This window comes from Bos taurus, chromosome 2 (assembly GCF_002263795.3).
Source record: "Bos taurus isolate L1 Dominette 01449 registration number 42190680 breed Hereford chromosome 2, ARS-UCD2.0, whole genome shotgun sequence".
Lineage (NCBI taxonomy): Eukaryota > Metazoa > Chordata > Mammalia > Artiodactyla > Bovidae > Bos > Bos taurus.
This window is the reverse complement of record NC_037329.1, coordinates 55820037-55842745: the sequence shown is the minus strand read 5'-3', so window position 1 is coordinate 55842745 and position 22709 is coordinate 55820037. Positions and strand designations below refer to the sequence as shown.

At 35.9% G+C, this 22709-nt stretch overlaps 1 protein-coding gene across 1 annotated transcript in view; it reads right to left on the bottom strand.

Annotated features, from left to right (window-relative positions):
- LOC132343034 (low-density lipoprotein receptor-related protein 1B-like) overlaps nt 1–22709 on the bottom strand; it is a 1281806-nt gene that overhangs the window by 50128 nt on the left and 1208969 nt on the right. Inside the window, exons 8-10 of the mRNA XM_059878471.1 lie at nt 11544–11766; nt 5033–5204; nt 496–639 (exon numbers count right to left, since the gene is read on the bottom strand). Of these exons, the coding sequence (XP_059734454.1) occupies nt 496–639; nt 5033–5204; nt 11544–11766 (539 nt within the window). The remainder of the gene's footprint in view (nt 1–495; nt 640–5032; nt 5205–11543; nt 11767–22709) is intronic.

The following is a 22709-nucleotide window of genomic DNA, read 5'->3' as shown; positions in this document are numbered from 1 at the left end:
AAAGATTAATATTTAATTAGTATAGCTCTGGTTACATGGAAAACGAAATAATAAAATAAATTTCACCCCCCAATGCTGGTAAGGTGAAGTATTACTTTATGTGGATTTCTGTTGGACTAAACAACACATCTATTATTAGAAGCAGCATCTTGGTTCCGAAAAGAGAAAATCTGGCCAACCAATAATTGAGGCTCATTAGATCACAAACATTTTTTAGGTAATTAAGGAAAGGATTTCCTAAAGTATGTTTCCCAAAGATCCATAAATTTAGTGACTCTACAGTCCAATTAGGTTTCTCATTCACATTAGCATGCACATACAAAAGAAAAAATAAACCTAAATATTGATTTTGAGAAAAATGTCTAGTATACATTTCACAGCGAATTTGACCTGGTGATAGCTCACATTTAACTGACGTTGATGCTCCTAATTAATACTAAGAATCCTGCTCTGAAGCATTAGCTGCTGGCAAATGTTTGATTTTCAATAACATACTTTTGCATGACCTGCCATCACTTCCCAAGTTGAAGCCAGTCCTGCAGCGACAGGTCCGTGTTTTGTAACTGCTGCTGAGAAGACAGATGTGTGAACATCCCCCTGGCATTCCATATGGATCCACTTCACACGCATGGCTTCTGACTACAACAAATGAAAAACAGCATGCTTGAAATTCTCCAAAGGAGATATAATTACATGCATCAGTATGTTGAAACTTTGACAGCACATAAGAGGGAATTCTAGACAAATAATCTATCTACCCAACTATATCATATCATAATCAATTGGAAAAGAGTTTAAACCCCATGAAAGGTAGGGATTTGCCCAAATACTCCTAAGGCTACCTTAAAAAAAATTGTAAGAGGTAAAATGCTTTTATATTAATCTAACCTGTGAACATGCAAACCAAATAAAAGTAACATGATTTTTTGGTACATGTTTATCACACTTAAAAAAAATACATATCTGTGACAAATACAAAAAAATACTGCTAAAATAACCCCAGTTCGTAGTTAAAGCAGAAAAGGATTTCTTCTGAAATAATCCACTATTAGACTTAGTGACTGACTGACTGACCCTGCTAAGTGTCTGACTCTTTGCAAGCCCATGTACTATAGCACGCCAGGCTTTGCTGTCCATCACCAACTCCTGGAGCTTGCTCAATCTCATGTTCATTGAGTTGGTGATCCCATCCAGCTATTTTATCCTCTGTGGTCCCCTTCTCCTCCTGCCTTCAATCTTTCCCAGTATCAGGGTCTTTTCAAATGAGTCAGTTCTTCGCATCAGGCCAAAGTATTAGAATTTCAGCTATTTCCTTTAGCATTGACTGGTTTGATCTCCTTGCAGTCCAAGAGACTCTCAAGTGTCTTCTCCAACAAAACAGTGCAAAAGAATCAATTCTTCGGTGCTCAGCTTTCTTTATGGTCCAACTCTCACATCCATACATGACTACTGGAAAAACCATAGCTTTGAATAAATGGACCCTTATCAGCAAAGTAATGTCTCTGCTTTTTAATATGCTATCTATATTTGGCATAGCTTTTCTTCCAAGGAGCAAGTGTCTTTTAATTTCACAGCTGCTGTAACCATCTGCCATGATTTTGGAGTGCAAAAAAATAGTCTCTGTTTCTATTGTTTCCCCATCTATTTGCCATTAAGTGATGGGACCAGATGCCATGATCTTGGTCTTTTTAATGTTGAGTTTTAACCAACTTTTTCATTCTCCTCTTTCACTTTCAAGAGGTTCTTCAGTTCTTCTTCACTTTCTGCTGTAAGGGTGGTGTAATCTGCGTATCTAAGGTTATTGATATTTCTCCCAGCAATCTTGATTCCAGCTTGTGCTTCATCCAGTCCTGCATTTCATATGATGTACTTTACATAGAAGTTAAATAAGCAGGGTGACAATACAGAGCCTTGATGTACTCCTTCCGGTTCTAACTGCTACTTCTTGACCAGCATACAGACTTCTCAGGAGACAGGTCAGGTGGTCTGATAGTCCCATCTCTTTAAAAAATCTCCACAGTTTGTTGTGGAAACTCACTTCAGTATTCTTCCCTGCAAAATCCCATGGACAGAGGATCGCAAAGAGTTGGACATGACTGAATGACTAAGCACACAAGCATACTAAACTAGAATAAATGTGATTCAGTGATCACCTTTATTGAGAAGTGCTGAATTCATTTTTTTTTTTCAATTTTGTGTTCATTGTCATTTGGAGAACCTTCCCACACATGAATTGTGTGTGTGTGTGTGTGCATTGTAACTGTTAAAGGAGAAGGTTGAGTTTGCATGTAGGTATTATGGAATAGTAGAATATTTCATGAGTGTAGAAATTAGAGACAAACAAAACAAAACAAAAAAAAAAATAGGAAAAGCACTAGGCGGAGAAGATGAGAAAAAGAAACACAGGTCAAAGAAAAAAGGAATAAAATCAGTAAGATTTTTATATGATTGTAAGTACATTTCTTTTTAATCACCACTTGGAATTGTGATGAATAATACGATAATTTTTTTCTAATATTAAAACTTATGTGCTTTTGAAAACTATGCTATGCTTTTTATGTTCCACATTCTACAAATGAAAAGATAGCTGTAGTGTAGTTTAACTATCTGTTTTGCCCAAAAGCATTGCTTTTACTTTCCAATCACACCCCATTTCTACACTAGAGAACATCTTTTGTCAGCTAATTAGCAAGTCTGCACTTTTTCACTTTCTTCACTACTTTTGCTCTCTCCTTTGGATCATGCCCATCAGCATATAAATCTGCCATTGCTTCTGCATCTTGGAGGGAAAATACTACTTTTAATCTTAATTCCCAAGCAACCCTTTAATCAGCTCCCCATTTCCCTGCTTCATCTAATATCAATACTTTTCAAAGTTATCCATGCTCATTTTGTACAATTTATTTCTTTCCTTTCTCAGATCTGTTCTAACCAGACATTCTCCTCACCACAAAATTGCACTTGTCTGATCCCTACAAGCTTCACACTGTTAAATCCAATGGCCAATATATAGTTACTTCCTTGGTGATCACATCCATTTTACTTTCTTTTAAAAGTAAAAAAATTGTCATGTATATGCCAATGATGCTCAATTGCTATGTCTAGCTAGGACTTTCCCCTGAAATCCAGTCTTGTATATTCAAATAGCTTCTTGATATCTCCTCCTGAATTTATGACAGGCACTCAAAATAATATGTGTGTGTATATATATGTTATTTGCGCCCAACTAGCTCCAAACTTAGTTTTCCTAAATCTCAAAAATAACTTGGTAATTCCAATTACTCAGCTCAACACACTGTCATCACCTTTGTCTCTCTTTTAAATGTACAACTCATATCAAATTCATCAGGAAAGCCTGTTGGTTATACCTTCAAGTATATCCGCAGTCTACTTTTCACCACCGTCACTGCTACCATCTTGGTCCAATCCACTGTCATCTCTAACCTTCCATCTTTGTTCCCCATAGCCTACGGTCAACACAGCAACCCTACTGGTTTCTTTAAAAACTAAGTCAGGTTTTGAGACTCTCTACCTAAGGACTCTCCATGTCATGCAAAGTATAAGCAAACTTTTTTATAACTGTCTGCGGGGCTCTACTAGTTACTGTTCTCCTTCATTTTTCCAACTTAATTGCCTGCTTCTCTTCCTTGTGTTTGCTCTTCTTCAGACATATGGGTCTCCTTACTGCTCACTGAACTATCCACTATCCAAACATGCTCTTCCTCACGGAAGCTCCAATACTTTGGCCACCTGATGTGAAGAACGGACTCTCTGGAAAAGACCCAATGCTGGGAAAGATTGACAGCAGGAGGAGAAGGGGACCACAGAGGGTAAGATGGTTGGGTGGCATTACCAACTTGATGGACGTGAATTTAAGCAAGCTCTGGGAGTTGGTGATGGACAGGGAAGCCTGAGCTGCTGCAACCCATGGGGACACAAAGAGTTGGACACAACTGAGCTGACTGATCTTTCTACCTGTCTCTCTTCTTTAATTACTCCGAGTCTTCATGCAATTTTATCTTTCAATGCAATTTCCTCTGATCATTAAATATAAAATTGTAAACTAATCCTATTCATGACACTCATCTACTTTCTCTCTCTCCATAGCACTTATTATCTTCTAATATAATAATTTACTTACTCTAAAAGAAAAATATTATGTATTTTTTTTTGAAACAATGCAAATCTTATAAGGGAAATAATGTTTTAGTCTGTTTTACTCAGCTGTATTCTCAATGTACATAAAATAGTTCCTGGCACATAGTATTAATAAATGATCAAAAAATAATTGGTAAATTAATAAGACCAAATTTAAACCTTTATCTACAGAATCCCAAGTCTGAATTTCCTGTAAACATATGTGTAACAATACTTTGCCTAAATTGAATTTATGTTAATAGATAAATAATTCTAAATTAGTTTTAATTTGAAGCACAAAAAGATAATGAAAAGTCAGGTGGTAGTTTTGTATGTTACATTATTCTCTATATAATTGAGCCTACATTGTATTGATGAACAAGCATCATTAACTTACAATGCAAAATAATTTTTCAGGGATACTTAGCAATGTTGCAGCCTTCTTGGTAAAAATTATTTTGAATTAACTTGTGTTAAGGAATGGTTGGGAAGTTAATCAAGAGACCCCCAAGTGACTGAAATAAAAACTAGACAGATACTGCAAGAAAGTCACCTGACTTGAAGGTTGTCTCCTAGAATGATAAAATAAAAACTCTAGCATCTCAGCATCTGAGTTTTCTGTATACATACATCAAGAGTGAACGTTCCTTCCTGAATTTAAATCCAGCCATCATTTCAATTCTATGGCTGTAGAAATGATCCACTAGGAACTGAACAATTTGTCATTTAGACTTTGGAAGGGAGCTCTATTATATTTTATCATGTAGACATGTACATTTTTGCTATCAAAACAGAATTTATGGCTCACCCACTTTGACACCACACAAAGGCACAAGAGTCATATCTCCATTCAATTCACCATTATGACGGCTATGAAGAAGTCTTGGAATCTTACCTGTTGGTTGAATTCTTTTTTGATAGATTCGGATTGCTTTAGCATTTTCCATTTTAATTAATGAATGAATATCACTACCATTAAATCGGTTTATCCTTATGATGTTGAAGTTATCAGCATCAGTTGCATATAAGTAGTCTTCAAACACAGTTATACCATACAGATGTTTGACCTATAAAAAGGTGCAAAAATAACTATGATTTTTTAATTATGTTGCTTTCAACTTGAAAGAAAAAAAAAATTGCTTTTACTACTGTGGAAAACCCCCACAGTAGGAGAGTCGTGAGCATATTATCATTTATTTTTTCTCAAAGAATTCAACATTTCACTAATATAAATTTTTCTATAAAAATAATACATTATGCAGTAGTAGACAAAGCAGTTTAAAATGTATGGGGAGAATTGTATTCATGTTTCTTTCAGTTCAGTTCAGTTGCTCAGTCCTTTGAAATCCCATGGACTGCAGCACACCAGGCTTCTCTGTCCATCACCAACTCCCAGAGCTTACTCAAACTCATGTCCATAGAGCTGGTGATGCCATCCAACCATCTCATCCTCTGTCATTCCCTTCTCCTCCCACCTTCAATCTTTACCAATGTCAGGGTCTCTTCAAACGACTCAGTTCTTCGCATCAGGTGGCGAAAGTATTGGAGTTTCAGCATCAGTCCTTCCAATGAATGTTCAGGACTGATTTCCTTTAGGATGGACTGGTTATATTTCCTTGCAGTCCAAGGGACTCTCAAGAGTCTTCTCCAACACCACAGTTCAAAAGCATCAATTTTTTTGGTGCTCAGCTTTCTTTATAGTCCAACTCTCACATCCATACATGACTACTGGAAAAACCGCAGCTTTGATTAGATGGACCTTTTTGGCAAAGTGACGTCTCTGCTTTTTAATGTGATGTCTAGGTTGGTCATAGCTTTTCTTCCAAGGAGCAAGCATCTTTTAATTTCATGGCTGCAGTCACCATCTGCAGTGATTTTGAAGCCCTAAAAATAAAGTCTCTCACTGATTCCATTGTTTCCCCATCTATTTGCCATTAAGAGATGGGAGCAGATGCCATAATCTTCGTTTTCTGAATGTTGAGTTTTAAGCCAACTTTTCACTCTCCTCTTTCACCTTCATCAAGAGGCTCTTTAGTTCTTCTTCACTTTCTGCCATAAGCATGGTGTAATCTGCGTATCTGAGGTTATTGATATTTCTTCCGACAATCTTGATTCCAGCTTGTGCTTCATCCAGTCTGGCATTTCTCATGATGGACTCTGCATGTAAGTTAAATAAGCAGGGTAACAATATACAGTCTTGACATACTCCTTTCCTGATTTGGAACCAGTCTGTTCCATGTCCTGTTCTAACTGTTGCTTCCTGACCTGCATACATATTTCTCAAGAGGTAGGTCAGGTGGTCTGGTATTCCCAACTCTTGAAGAATTTTCCACAGTCTGTTGTGATCCACATGGTCAAAGGCTTTGGCATAGTCAATAAAGCAGAAATGGATGCTTTTTGGAACTCTCTTGCTTTTTTGATGATCCAACAGATGTTGGAAATTTGATCTCTGGTTCCTCTGCCTTTTCTAAAACCAATTGACCAGCTGGAAGTTCATGGTTCACATACTGTGGAACCCTGGCTTGGAGGATTTTGAACACTCCTCTGCTAGCATGTGAGATGAGTGCCATTGTGTAGTAGTTTGAGCATTCCTTGGCATTGTCTTTCTCTGGGATTGGAATGAAAGCTAACCTTCTCCAGTCCTGTGGCCACTGCAGAGTTTTACAAATTTGCTGGCATATTGAATAAAGCACTTTCACAGCATCATCTTTCAGGATTTGAAATAGCTTAACTGGAATTCCATCACCTCTACTAGCTTTGTTCATAGTGATGCTTCCTAAGGCCCATTTGACTTCACATTCCAGGATGTCTGGCTCTAGGTGATTGATCACACCATCGTGATTATCCTGGTCATGAAGATCTTTTTTGTATACTTCTTCTATGTATTCTTGCCACCTCTTCTTAATATCTTCTGCTTCTGTTAGGTCCATGCCATTTCTGTCCTTTATTGTTCCTATCTTTTCATGAAATGTTCCCTTGGTAACTTTAATTTTCTTGAAGAGATCTCTAGTCTTTCCCATTCTATTGTTTTCCTCTATTTCTTTGCATTGATCACTGAGGAAGGCTTTCTTATCTCTCCTTGCTATTCTTTAGACCTTGCATTCAAATAGGTTTATCTTTCCTTTATCCTTTGCCTTTCATTTCTCTTCATTTTTACTGCTGTTTGTAAGACCTCATCTGACAACCATTTTGCCTCTTCACATTTATTTTTCTTGGGGATGGTCTTGATCACTGCCTCCTGTACAATGTCATGAACCTCTGTCCACAGCTCTTCAGGCACTCTGTCTATCAGATCAAATCCCTTGAATCTGTTTGCCACTTTCACTGTATAATTGTAAAGGATTTGATATAGGTCATACCTGAATGGTCTAGTGGTTTTCTCTACTTTCTTCATTTTAAGTCTGAATTTGGCAATAAAGCGATCATGATTTGAGCCATAGTCAACTCCCAGTCTGGTTTTTGCTGACTGTATAGAGCATCTCCATCTTTGGCTGCAGAGAATATAATCAATCTGATTTTGGTTGACCATTTGGTGATGTCCATGTGTATCATATTCTCTTGTGTTGTTGGAAAAGTGTGTTTGCTATGACCAGGGTATTCTCTTCTCAAAATTCTTATTAGCCCTTGCCCTACTTCATTCAGTACTCCAAGGTCAAATTTGCTGGTTACTCCAGGTATTTCTTCACTTCCTACTTTGCATTCCAGTTCCCTATAATGAAAAGGACATCTTTGGGGGTATTAGTTCCTGAAGGTCTTGTAGGTCTTCACAGAACCATTCAACTTCAGCTTCTTCAGCCCATCAACAGAAAATTGGATTAAAGATTTACTGAGCATGGCCCTGCCTATCAGAACAAGACCCAGTTTTTCCCTCAGTCAGTCTCTCCCATCAGAAAGCTTCAGTAAGTCTCTTATATTATCTATCAGAGGGCACACAGAATGAAAACCACAATCATAGAAAACTAATCAATCTGATCACATGGACCACAGCCTTGTTTAACTCAGTGAAACCATGAGCCATGTTGTGTAGGGCCACCCAAGATGGACCGGTCATTGTGGAGAATTCTGACAAAATGTGGTCCCCTGCAGAAGGGAATGGCAAATCACTTCAGTATTCCTGCCTTAAGAACCCCATGTTTCATGAAGAAAACATTTTCAGTAGCTACTTTTAAAAGGCTAGTGAGAATCAAACTTTCAAGCATATTCAATAATATGCTTATGGCATTGTTACATACAATTTGAGATGTTTTTGTGGGCCACTTTTTTATATAATCATGGATATACATAATCTATAAAATCCTGGTTTTGCCTATGAAAGGACTGATGAGAAAGCACCTTTGAAAATCCCATTTAAAAAAAATACAGGTTACACTACTATTCCCAGCATGGAAATTAATAAACAATGAAATCATATATTTAGAACAATTATAAATAATATGTCAGCATTCTCTACTCAGAAATTGCATTCTTTCTAAAGTCTATTTATAATGAACATGAAACTCTGTGATATGAGAATAGCAGTGTTTACTGTTCTCCATGACACTTCACAGTTAACAGCATAACTTTCCTACTTGGCAGATGTCTTAGGGATTATGGGTAAGAATAGACTTCTTGAATTGATGGAAAGCTTCCAGTAAAGCAAAGGAAGAATGAGTATACTGATTTTCTCATACAACAGGGCACATGCTAGGTGCAAGGCCTTTGGGAATCCCTTGTATTATATTTAATTTAAAATGGTTCTGGACCAGGGTATGGTAGATCTGTCAATTGATTGCTGTAGAGATTTTGATGAAAAAGCATTTGTCAGTATTCTTTGGCATTATATTGCACTTTCAGTCCACTTTTTATTATAGATTTTTTTAGTTAAGAGAATTTGAGAAGTTATCCATGATTTGTTATTAAAAAAAATTATAGAACAAAATCACAAACATTTGTACTTAGGAAATCTTGCTAGTTCGTTTGATTTGCTATCTTCCTAGCTTACATGACCCTTCATTATAATTTGTGATCCTCTCATGTAAGATGTTGACTAAAAGAAGACTGGTTTTTCATATTGTTTTTGGACATATTTTAATTCTTCATGTCTAGGCAACAAATTAGAAATTAAGGGAGAGAATCATTCTATGTTAAAACTTCAGTAATCACTTTTTATGTTAGTATTAGTCCCCAGTAAGTGTCATAAGGTCCCCAGTAAGTGTCATAGGAGGGCTTCCCTCATAGCTCAGTTGGTAAATCATCTACCTGCAATGCAGGGGACCCAGATTTGATTCCTGGGTTGGGAAGATCCCCTGGAGAAGGAAATGGCAACCCACTCCAGTATTCTTGCCTGGAGAATCCCATGGACAGAGAGGAGCCTGGGGGCTATAGTTCAGGGGTCGCAAGAGTTGGACATGACTTAGCTACTAAACCACGTGTCATAAAGGAAGGAATGTGTGTATTTATCAATAATATTTTCTGCATAAGTGACATCATATTCACTATATATGTGTATATATATATACATATATAGTGAATACGATGTATATATATATGTGTATATATATATACACATATATATACACATATATAGTGACTATGATATATATATATAAAAAACCCAATTTTGATTTGGGCAATACATTTTTCCTATAAAAGTTATAAACAAGCTAAAGTCTTCCATTAATTTCCATTTATTTTATCCATGCTTTGCTCTAAGTGTGGGACCAACCATCTGGAAGTGTGAGGTCATGGCATACCCACATTGCTGTCTACTCAGTTGCCAATCCACAGTCCAAGAGAGAAAGCATGACTATAGAGGTGGCAATTGATGAGGGTAGAAAACATGTTCATACGATAAAGATCAAATTTTACTCTCTGCCTCCGTGCTTGCCTTCAGAAGGATTTATTTACCATAAAGTACCTACAGTGCTACTCTGCTTACTATCCCCAGCAGAGGTGGGAGGAACTAGATGTGGTATACAGGCCATTCTGATTACAGGACAAATTCTTACAAAATTTTATCTATGTTGGAATACTTAGTGGCAGACTAAACATATGTTTAGGGAACCAGGAGAACACAGGCAATAGAAATGGGGAAAAATGGATAATTAAAAACTTCAGACATTAAAAAAGAAAAAAACCTTTTAAAAGTAGCCATGGGGAAGATCATTTGAATTCCTCATCCTGTTTCATGGTGTGAAATCTCAATTACATGTATACCAAAGAAGGTACATCATAATCATTTCAGAGACTAGGTGCTCTAAGGTCATAACTAAAGATGGCCAAAGAAATCAAGATTTTGAGGGCAGTTGAAGGTGAGAGAAAAATAAGTGGCCTCACTTTTAATATTGGATGCATTTTTTTAGACACCCAGATCAGATTAGTGCATTTGTTTATCTGCCAAGGAAGTGAAAATATTTCATTGTTAAATGCTGATTATAAAGGAAAAGTAACTTGACATGAAAATTACATAGCATTTGTACCTTGCATTATAGAAGAAAGCAAAGAAAGCCACTTACTGCAGTTCTATAGAATGAGAATTTCACATGAAATTAGTAAGATCAGTGAGATAAAATTGAATTTCAAAAGCATTCTAGTGAATAAGACATCTCCACTTAGAGATCTTTTTCAATTTTAACTGAATGTTATTTACAAAAACTTATTCAGCAAAGGAAAAAAAACACAAATGAGAAAAAATGTGACCTTGGTGCCTTTCACAAAATTCTTATTCTGGGAAGTAAATATTTAAACACTTCAGAAGGCAAAATATAAATAATCCAACATATTAAAATAATAATAACACTTCTGTGAGCCACCATTTGCATTATTAGCTATATATATATATATATGCTGCTAAGTCGCTTCAGTCGTGTCTCACTCTGTGTGACCCCATAGACGGCAGCCCACCAGGCCCCGCTGTCCCTGGGATTCTCCAGGCAAGAACACTGGAGTGGGTTGCCATTTCCTCCTCATATATATATATATTAGATATATATATATATCTTCAGTGCCACATAGGACAAATGATAGTTCAGGTTTTTACAAATGAAATACTTAAATTAGTTTTTAGTAAGTAGGTCATAACATCTGTCCTAGTCTAACATTTTTCTTTCTTACTATCATAGAATTTCTGGTTGCGTTGGCTGTTTTTGATTTATTTCTGTTGGTTTTTGTTTTGTGTGCTGTTTTTTTTTTGTTTGTTTTTTGTTTTAAATAGAGGGAAGGAGGGAGAGCAAGTCCTCCCCCATCATGTATTATGGAGTGCACTATGAAAAGAACATTCTTCTATATAGCAAACACATCAATTTTTATGACCCACTGCAGCTTGACTTCATAAGAAATTTTCAACACTGCAATTTTCAGTCTTCTTCCTAGGATGAGATCATTCATTTTATTACCTTAGCTGCATTTTCCAACCAAACTGTACTTACTTGTCTGCCTTGGATGATCGTATGTCTGTTTTTTCCTTGATAGTCCACGACTTCCACGTAGTCCAAGTAAAGATCTACCCAGTAAACCCATTTGTTTACTAGGTCTAGTGCCAGTGCAGCTGGCTGCTCTGTCTTAGAATCAATTATCCTTGTTCTGTTCATCCCATCCATGTCACATCGCTCCACTTTGGCCACATTCCCATAGTCGGTAAAGAAAAGTTTTCTGTTGAAAGAAAACTAAATGTTAAAGTGGAAAGGGGGGGGCAGCATATTCAATAGAACCATCTGTAAAACACAGAACTTTTCCTTCTAATTTATTTCAGTGGTTACATCTGTTAGCTTCCCATAACCATTTCCATATAATATCACTCATAAACAAGGAAATCTGCTAATGAATATTGCAGGGCATAAGGGAGCAGGTTAACTAACAACTGTAAAATTTCCCCAAAACGAATGATTATGGTGGGTTTATTTTTGTATTAGGGGAAATGTTTCTTTAAGCTTCATAGAGCTGGTACCACAGGAGATCTGTATAGTCCATTTGGAATAAGCTTCAGAAGTGAGCCAAGTAACCAGGCCAGGGCATGTGAGCTCTCAGGCTTTATCTTCAACCTGCTTTTCAAATTGCCTCGTAATGTCTGTCTCCTATAAAAGCTATTATGTGGAGCTCAATGATGCAAGCAAATGTGCCATTTATAGCAATGAAAATAAATAATCACCCCCCAAACCAATCCCAAATTCTCCCAAATATCCCCAACTGACAAAATTTAATAAAGATAATGCAGTCCATTTCCTTTCATTTTCTCTTTATATATTTCAAAGAAAAGGCTGAAAAGCAATGTTGATGTCTGAGATAAGAAGTCCTTCTATGAAGTACTAACAGCATGTGTCAAAGGTTTAAATACCTCTAACACCTCAGTGTCTAATATTTGATTAGTATTCACTATGTTTAGTAAACAGAAATCAATTTCAATTAACCTGACAATATTTTAACAAGATTATCTACTCATGAGAGTAAATTGTGTTCCTAAATGGAGGACTATCTTGCCTTCATTTAAAAACCATCTCCAGAATAATCTTATTTCCAGTGACTGAGCAAAATTAAGATTACCTAGAGTATAGAATATTCAATTTTGCAAACTTGGTGAATTAGTTTTTAGTTACCTGTATCAACACTATTGCATCAGCTCACAGTATGGGGTATCTTTCAATACTAAGGAATATTATTTAGGCTTTAATTTAGCTCTTTTGCTATGGGAAGCTGTGATCAATTTTTAAACATTAATTCATGTGTAATGTGAGCCATATTTTATTATGAGTATATATTCCCCCAAATATTTTGAAAGATCAATTTATCACAATAATTTAAAAAATAAAATAAGTTTCATCTTAATTTCTCCTGAAAAAAAAAAAAAACCTATCATGATAGGTTAAAAAATGTTTTTCAAGGGACATTCCATTCAGGTAAAGAGATTTCTATTCCAGTGAAGAAGAAATAAAGGGGCGTATTATACATTTTATTGTCATGCTAAATACTCAAACTTCTACTCCTATGATGGCTCATTAGTTACCTTCCTTCCTCTCTCTCTCCCTCTCTCTCACCTTTACCACAATCTCTTCCTGCCTCCATCTTTCATCTTCTCTTTCTTCACTTCTTAATTTGTTCATGGTCATCTTAAATTAAGTTACTATTAAGATTAACAGTTGATCTGTTTCTTGCTATAGAACACTGTCCACTGTTCTTATCATAAAAACTCTCTTTCTCACCTCATACCAAAATGCCTGTCCTTTTATAGTTTTCTTTTCCAACTGGTCCATTTCACAGACCAGATAGATCCTGCTGTGCAGGTAGCTCAGCTTTGGCACAGAGAGTCGGAGGCTCTGGCCCCCTGTGTTTAGCATGTTGTATATAGACTATGTATAGTGACATGAAGAAGGGGGTTCCAACTATCTACATGAGGCTGAATAGGAAAGATGAGTCTCAAGATTAGAATTTCTCTCAAGTCACCCTGAGGTGACTTAATTAGATGTGATCCTAAAAAGACAAAAAGAGAAGAGTACCAAGACAAGAAGCCTGGAGGCATATTTTTGAAGAAAGAAGACCAAATAAGATTAGAGAAAGAAAGAAAGTGAAGTCGCTCAGTTGTGTCGGACTCTTTGTGACCCCATAGACTGTAGCCTACCAGGCTCCTCTGTCCATGGGATTTTCCAGGCAAGAGTACTGGAGTGGGTTGCCATTTCCTTCTCCAAAGGATATTCCCAACCCAGGGATCAAACCCGGGTCTCCCGCACTGTAGGCAGGCACTTTACCATCTGAGCCACCAGGAAAGCCTGGTAAAAGACACAGACTCTTATAGAGACCTAAGGGAGAAAAGTTCCCTGATAAAGAATTGGAGTGGCTGGCTGGATCAGTTGGGTGTCCCTGGTGGCTCAGCTGGTAAAGAATCTTCCTGCAGTGCAGGAGACCTGGGTTTGATCCCTGGGTTGGGAAGAACCCTTGGAGAAGGGAATGGCTACCCACTCTAGTATTCTGGCCTGGAGAATTCCATGGACTGTATAGTCCATGGGGTCGCAAAGAGTAGAACATGACTGAGCGACAGTCACTTCACAAAACAAAAAAAGATTAAAAAAAAAAAAAAAAAGAATACAAATCAAGAAGATGTCATTGAGTTTAGTATTTGTTAGACTACTAGTGATTTTTGGTATTTCTGTCAGAAAAAAAAAAAAAAAAAGTTTAGTTATAGAGGAAAAATGAACCTGATGATAATAAAGGAGGTTGGAAAAATGTAAACAATTTGTCCAAGAAGATTTTCAGTGATACTAACCTATTATTGGAGGGATGATTCAAGTGATTCTTATCTTAATTGCAGGACATAATAAAACTGGTTGAGGCAACTCTGAATAAGCTTAAGAAAAGTGTGAAAGAAAAGTATAAATATATGATTCATCAAAATGTTGCTGTCTTAATGAAAACATAAAACCAAAAGAACAAGAAGACTTTGGGTATGTGAAATAGCATTGAGCTAGAAGAAACAGTGAAGAATTTGTCATTGTACTTCCAGCGCAAAGCAGAACAGTGCTGAGTGGTGATATAAAAGAAGGTCCTTCCATCAAATTAAACTCCCCCAGCTTTGAGAATACTGACTATGATAAGCTCAGTTCACTTATAATTGAAATTCAAGAAATGAAAGTGTTCTCCAGGACAGCAGCACGAAGAACATAAATCTGCAAGCAATAAACATCCATAGTCACATGATTATGACTGTCATTATGACTGTAGATGTTTCTTTGTTTGTTTTAATACAGTTTAATTTTAGTTTAAAATTATCTCCTACTGTTACAGAGAACAGATTCATTCCAAGGGCATTGTTTAATTGATGTATGACTATTATAATTATAAACAGAAGCTACAGATTTAATTGTCTGAAACATAACTAAATTTCATTCATGATAAAGTAGAGCTAAGGTTTGATAAAATCACTCTTTTCTTTCCTATAAAGAACAAATCCCATTATCTCACTGATCTTAATAAATGTTTGTGAGATAGAAAGGTCAGATTATTTCTATTTTACAGATGAAATAGATTCCAAGTCCACATGAAAAGCTTGTCAGAGCCATAACACGATTTGTCTTGTTTTTTGTTTTTAATGAATTATTTTGAAATAATTTCAAACTTACAGAAAAGTTGTAAGGATTGTAGAATAAATGTGTATACCTTTCACCTAGATTCACCAGTTTTTCAACTTTTGTTCCTCTGGGCATTTTTAGTACCAGCTGAACAATTTGACACTAAATTGCAGAAATGATGGCCCTCCTCAACTAAGATTTCAGTGTGCATCTCCTAAGTACCAGGACATTCTCTTTTATAACCATAGTACATCTAACAAAATTGATGCATTTAACACTGATACAATATGTAGATTTTATTCAAATATAACCTGTTGAGTAATAATGTTCTATACAGTAAAAATTTCTTTTTCTATAATTTAGGATCCAATCCAAAATCATATACTTCACTTAATTGTCTTTTCTCTCTCAGTTCAGTAGCTCAGTCATGTCTGACTCTTTGTGACCCCATGAACTCGATGGACACAGCACGTCAGACCTCTCTGTCCATCACCAACTCCCGGAGTTCACTCAAACTCATGTCCATTGAGTCGGTGATACCATCCAGCCATCTCATCCTCTGTCGTCCCCTTCTCCTCCTGCTCCCAATCCCTCCCAGCATCAGGGTCTTTTCCAATGAGTCAACTCTTCGCATGAGGTGGCCAAAGTATTGGAGTTTCAGCTTCAGTATTAGTCCTTCTCTCTAGACTCCTTTAATTTTGAATAATCATTTAGCCTTGCATTGTTTTTTGTTATTTCTAAAGTGTAAACATGAATTGTTTTGAAGAATATCTCTATTTTTTAAAAAAATACATTTTGATGTGGACCATTTTTAAAGTCTTTATTGAATTTGTTACAATATTGCTTCTGTTTTATGTTTTGTTTTTTTGGCTATAAGGCATGTGGGGATCTTAGCCCCTCGACACACATCCAACATACACCCCTGTATTGGAAAGCAAAGTCTTAACCACTGGACCACCACAGAAATCTCCAATATCCCTATCTTGAGTTTGCCTCATTTTTCTCATAATTAGATTACTTTTTGCTTTTTGAACTGAAATGTAATAGCTTTATGCATTATTATTTATGCCTCTGGGTTTAGAAACCAATGGTAAGCCTATGCTGTATTCAAGAAATTCCCTAAAATGAAGCACAGTTGGTGGTTTGAAATCTCCTTTATCCCATCTTATTCAGTGTTTTCTGAACACTTAACTCTTAATTTCCAGGGTTTTCAGTCATCCTTTCAGCATCTCCTCTCGCAAAAACCAAGCATCCTCTGCTGCTTCTAGTACAGCCACGGAGCTGCCTTTGTAGCAGTCTGCATATGAAACTCATGGTGGCTGGTGGAGATCGTTCCCAAATTTGTCCTATACCCCATTCTCTTGGGATTACAATACTCACATTTCCTATTGCCCTGTTCTTTCCTATGGTATCAATTATTCCTTTATTCTCCAGAAAGTAGAAGAAATTAAATTGAGATTTTTATTCTCTTGTTCTTAACTTCCTTTTTGAATGCCATTCTATTCAATTTCCACTAACACAAAAATTAAAGTGAAACAACATCCCAACTACTGTCTCTAATGTATGCTTAACTATTAGTTCATAAAGGAAAGGAAAATGTCTTTCAAACTTTGAACTATTCATCCAACTCCTTAATCGTAATTTGACAGCTGGAATAAATAGGAGTTTGTCATATTGGCTTCCTTATCTCATTTCACATGGGAAACTGATTTTATCTGATGTCCCTGTTGATTAGATGACTATCTTACTATAGACATGTAAGTATTTTATACAATTGGGGAGAGTAAGAAACTTTGAGTATTGTTGGTAAACTTGCCAGACATAAATCAAAAGTCACAAAGGGAGCACTGACCGACAGTGACAGAGCACTGTGCTTACAAGAGTTATGGCCCCAATCATCCTTACGTTTTAAAGAAAAGCAATTGTTATACATACTGATGTCTTAAAAGGTGTGCTTTTTTTTTCCCTTTAACTGATAAAAATAAGGTTTAGTTTTTCAAGTGATGTCTGCTTTAAGTGATTCTTCCATATTTTTGTACTTTATCCAAAATGACAAAGGGGAATTTAAACATACCAGAGTCCTAGCTGCATCTTTTTTTTTTTTTTTTTTAAATAAAGCTGCAACCTTTTCTTAAGTATTCATTCATTCATTTGGCTGTGTTCAATCTTAGTTGTGGCATGTGGAAACTAGTTCCCTGACCAGGAATCAAACCCGGCACCCTGCATTGGAAGCACAGGGTCTTAGCCACTGAATCACTGGGGAAGTCCCCTTCCATATCCTTTAACTATATAGTCAATTCCGGCTTTGTGTCATCATTCTTACTGCTAACATTTTGGTTATAGCTTAAAGATGGAATTTAGAAAATTTTAGAGTTCTCACAATGTAATTATCTATCATTCATTTAACTGTTTAAAAATGAGGTTATACAACAAGATTTTGGTTAAGAAATAAATAAGGGAATGAGGCATAAAACTCAAAAGCCATATATTGCTAAATTAAAAAAAAAAAATCATTGTTCTGATAAGGGCCTAACACACTCTCCATGTTTTTAATCAGGTGTTAGAGAACTTCATATCTTCACATTTCAGGAAAAATATATGTATTTTTCTTAACAACAATTACACTAGAAACATCAGTTTTTGATCTTGTTTTAAAAATAACTATGTTATCCAAAAAGCATCAATATTAATACTTTATTTTTCTTCCCTTGTGTTTACAGAAATTGAACAAGAAAGTGATTTTCTACATTATATGGAGTAATTAAAGTATACTCTGAATTAAAGTTAAAGTATTAAATATTTATCATTGTAATTCTAAAATTCAATTGTGAATATTAAAGAGTAATGAGTCTTCAGAGTAACAGGTTTAAATTCAATTTCTATTAGCTCCTGCTACTTAAGGGATGTGGAAGATACATAAACTATTTTCTCTGTTTAGCCAAGATTGTTCAAGACAGTGATTTATTGATTTTTACTTGGTTGGGGTTTTTGCTTTCATTGTTTGAAAAATCTCTCTTGAATTTTGTTTTCAGTTCATACATAAACACACAGAAATTAAACTTGACATACAGCTGGCTACTCTATATTCTGGAAACACTCCCACTAATAATTCTGCTGGAAGTGTTAATGAATTAGATATATCAGTCAACATGGCTTACTCAATTAACATCCTCATTTACCTGAATCTGTCCCACTCAGTTAGTGTTCCTGAGAGTGGCATCCCTATGCAGAAATATTATCCCTTCCCTATCCCCCTACCACCACCTTGGGGAGATTTGATGCAAGCAAAATAAAATTATAGGCTAAGCTGAATCACTAAGACCCTTTCTCTCCTGAATCCATACCAAACAATATGGAGCTCACCTAGTGGGCATCTGTGCCAACATGGGTGGAGGGTGGGGTGGGGTGAGGTGGGGTGGGGTACAGAGAGGAGGATAGCTAGATCATGTTCATAGATATAGAGGAGTCACAAGATAGAAACAGGATGGAAGGAGCCATGCAGTCTTTGGCCAAGAAATCCTCTAGGAGTCTGTTTTAATTTCCTGTCCTCAGGTAGGTAAACACATGGGAGTTACCATAGCCTCTTGGAGATCTGTGTACATTTGAATGGCTTTGGTGGGGTATTTCTGTACTTGGAAGCTAATGCACCATAAGTAAAACACTACATTGTTTAATGTCTTATATTAAAGATTCAGATAACTCTTGTACTAAAGATTCTGAACAATCAAAACTTATACCGTCTTAGGAAAAACATATTGAAATGCCAACTCTATGTAAAGGAATCATTTTATAATGTTCACATGTAACCCTCATGTAACCCCCAACATGGCATAAATATATATAGATATATAAATAGAAAGCATCTGAATTTTTTTCTGTAATCTCCCATGAAAGCAGAAAAGAAAGATATTAATAATGGATAATAATTTTTTTTAAATCATCTTTCTTCATTTTTTAAAAACTCAATATATTACTCAGGACATATCAACAGATTTTCAAATGTTCTTCCCAATTCCAAGCTCTCTAAACACTTTCACAAATTCAAATATGAACTCTTATCAATCTCCATCCTATCCTAACCCTGCCTGTAACTCATTTTTTTTAAATTATTTCAAGCAAATTTATCTTTTAAGCTTAATTCCCATTTGTTTTTCATCTTTCCATATTCCGAGAGCTAGAAGCTAATTCAGCAACTAATAAGCTTGCCACTGTAAACAAAGAAAGGAAAAAAAAGAAAAGTAAAAAGATTTGCATATTATTATTATTATTGTTTTTGTTTAGTCATTTGGTCATCTCTGACTCTTTTCCAACTCCAATGGGATTCTCCAGTCAAGATTACTGGACTGGGTTGCCATTTCCTCCTCCAGGGGATCTTTCCGACCCAGGGATCAAACCATATATCTGGGTCTCCTGCATTACAGGCAGATTCTGAAGCCCCCATTATTATTTCTATTTATCTTTATTACATAGCTATTTCATCAATGTTTAACACGGATAGGGACACAATGTGATAAATAACTAACCCTATTTCCCTGGATTGGCATTGCCTGACACTTGGTTTATATTTACTCATTCACGTCTACCATTTACACATGACTACACTTAAACTGGAACTACCACATCTAATCACCTAAAAGATAATGATGTACTTGGCCTAACATTTTGACTTTCAGGCAGCCATTTTTCTCAAGCTGTAATTGAAACCTTATAAACCCATCTATATTCCAGATGTAAGTTTTCAATATCCTCACCCTTATTTACACAGGTCTCTGCCTAAAGTACAGGGCAGCCTAAAATCTGTCCACAGATACAACATCCTCTCTTCCTACCCAAACACTTCTGACCTGCCCTCTGAATCTCCTATGATCACAAAATGCCCAATATCCTAAGACTAAACTTTGAATGTTAATTCTACCTTTTTGCTTTTACTGAAATTTAGCATCTCTTGAGCTCATCCTTTACCAGTAGTCACAGAAGATGTGGGCTTCTTATAAGAACCTCAGGAGTAGATCTAAAATCAGTGCCTCTTCGAATACTAATTCCAGAATACTACTCTCTTCTTATCTTGTAACATCTCATGTTTTTTCGAGAGTCTCATTAATAGACTGTATCAATGACAGCACCCATTCTCAAGTTAAATTATGTATTATTAAAATCGCCATACAACTGTTAATAACAATCAGAATAAAACTTCATATTCTCAACAGTGCCCCAAACACTCAGATAATTTAGTCTCTACCTATCTCTCCAGCTGTCTGGTGATATACTTTCTCAGTTTTAATAGCTACATCTAATAGTATTCTTCTATATAATTCAAATAACTTGGCCATCTTTCAGTTCATTAAACAATCTACACAATTTCTTCCTTTCTCCATTTCTTCCTTTCTCCAGGGGACATATCCTGTCCCCAAGTCTGGAAAATAATTTCTATCACACTATTCCAAAATTGGCTTTAGCTTTTAACTTAAATGTTAATTTCCATGAAAGATCTTTCCTATTTTTCACGTATCAGTTATGTCTGCCTGATAAAACCTCATGGCATTCTGTATTTTTGTCACATCCTTTCTTATTTAATTGCACAAAACAGATACACACAAACACACACACAACACACACATATACACATACAATGGTTAGTTTAAGATCTGTTTTCTAAGTAGATTAAAATCTCCAAGAGGAAAAAGACTAGATCTGCTTTATTCAGGACTATATACTCACGACTAAACCATGTATCTGCCTATATTGTTTCTCTGTCGCTCTACATATATCTATATAAGCTCTGAATTCATCCCCTCATAATAGAAAAGAAAATCTAAAACTCAGACTTAAAAGCATGTTAAAAGGGCAAAAAATATGGATAAGGCTATTGTAGGGTATGAAAATAAGTTGGTTTTCCACATTATCCAGCATAGCCCATTGGAATTCTTTGCTCCTAAATCATTAGTTAATAATAAATTATTGCTTGGCCTCAGTTTTATTGCTTTGCCCTCTTTTGTACATAATTCTCTTTAGAGAACTTGTAGTGATATTAGATCATAGTAAGGGAGTAGTGATAGTAGATCATGGTAAGATCTGGTATTCCTGTATCTGGCCAATTTTCAGTTTTAATGAAATCTCAATATTAATTTCTACCTACCTGTAGATACCAGATCATAACAGCATTTGCATGTATCTCTAAGGGGTTTAGACCATCTACTTCCAGAATATAGCAAAGTTTTGTTTCTTTGTTTAAAGTAGGATATTTATATAATCAACATGAATTTGAAGACTATACTGTGCCGTGAGGAAGATGGACTCAAAATGTTGGAAGATTAGATAAGGAGATATCAGTATGGTAGATAAGCATTAGCACAGGGGTAAATGGGAAAAAAGAGAGAAATTTCAAAGAGTATTTTGGGGTCTATATCAATAGGACTTGACAGTTAATTGGGTGAAAACAAGGGTGATTAAGAGAGGAGCATTCTAGCTCTATAACAAATTTCACAAAATATATTTATGGAATATACTGAGCCTTCAGATTTTTCTCAGGAAATCTGCCAAGCACAAGATTGCAAGGTGTCATTGAATTTAATATGAGGAAAGGATTTTACAATTTGGGCATATTACTTTCCATGACCAAGGGCAACACTATCTCAGGTCTCCTTCAGGGGTCAGAATGCAGGATGTCAGTACTCAAAAGCTCATGCTCAATATACCTGATTCATGTGGAATAGTAGAATATTTGCAGTAATATATTAGATGCAAAAAGTTGTTCTTTGAAATATGCAGAGATGTATAACCTAATTTCCACACTTAGGGTGTCCTACTGGTTTATAAAAGCATTTTTCTGAGATGAAATAACATAGATGGCTGTCTCAGAAGCAGCTAAGGTAAGTATCCATGAAGCTGTGGACTGCTGAACAAATCTGGTTCACTGCTATGCTAATTACCAGTTAGCTGAACTGTCAATTTCTATTTTAAATTCTTACTAAATGGAGGAAAAAGCAGCAAGGTGAAAATGAAGCTTAACTGCAGCATAGTAATTTTTAATATATTATTTATTGTTTATACATGTATGCATGTCTCAGTCTGCTGTTGGAATAAAATGTTTGATAATATTGCAATGATGATAAAATCATATGGTTACAGAGATAAAACCACAATGTAGAGAATAAAGATTTCTTTGATATTCACTTTCCTAGCTGTGAAAAGCAGATATATACTTGGAAAAATAAGGCAAACATCCTGTAAAATAACTTCTTTATAAGTGACATTATTCAAATGCCTTGGTTTAGTTTTAAATTGAAATGCAGGATCAAGTGTAGACTAAGTGTGGCTAAGACTTCAGAGGCTAAAGGAAGCTGATGAAGGGAAAGGACTGTTCTTGTTTTGTTGGCAAAACAGTGGCGGTGGTGGTTTAGTCGCTAAGTCGTGTCTGACTCTTGTGATCCCATGGACTGTAGCTGCCAGGTTCTTCTGCCCATGGGGTTCTCCAGGCAAGAATACTGGGGTGGTTTGTCAGTTCCTTCTCCAGGGAATCTTCCTGACTCAGAGATTGAA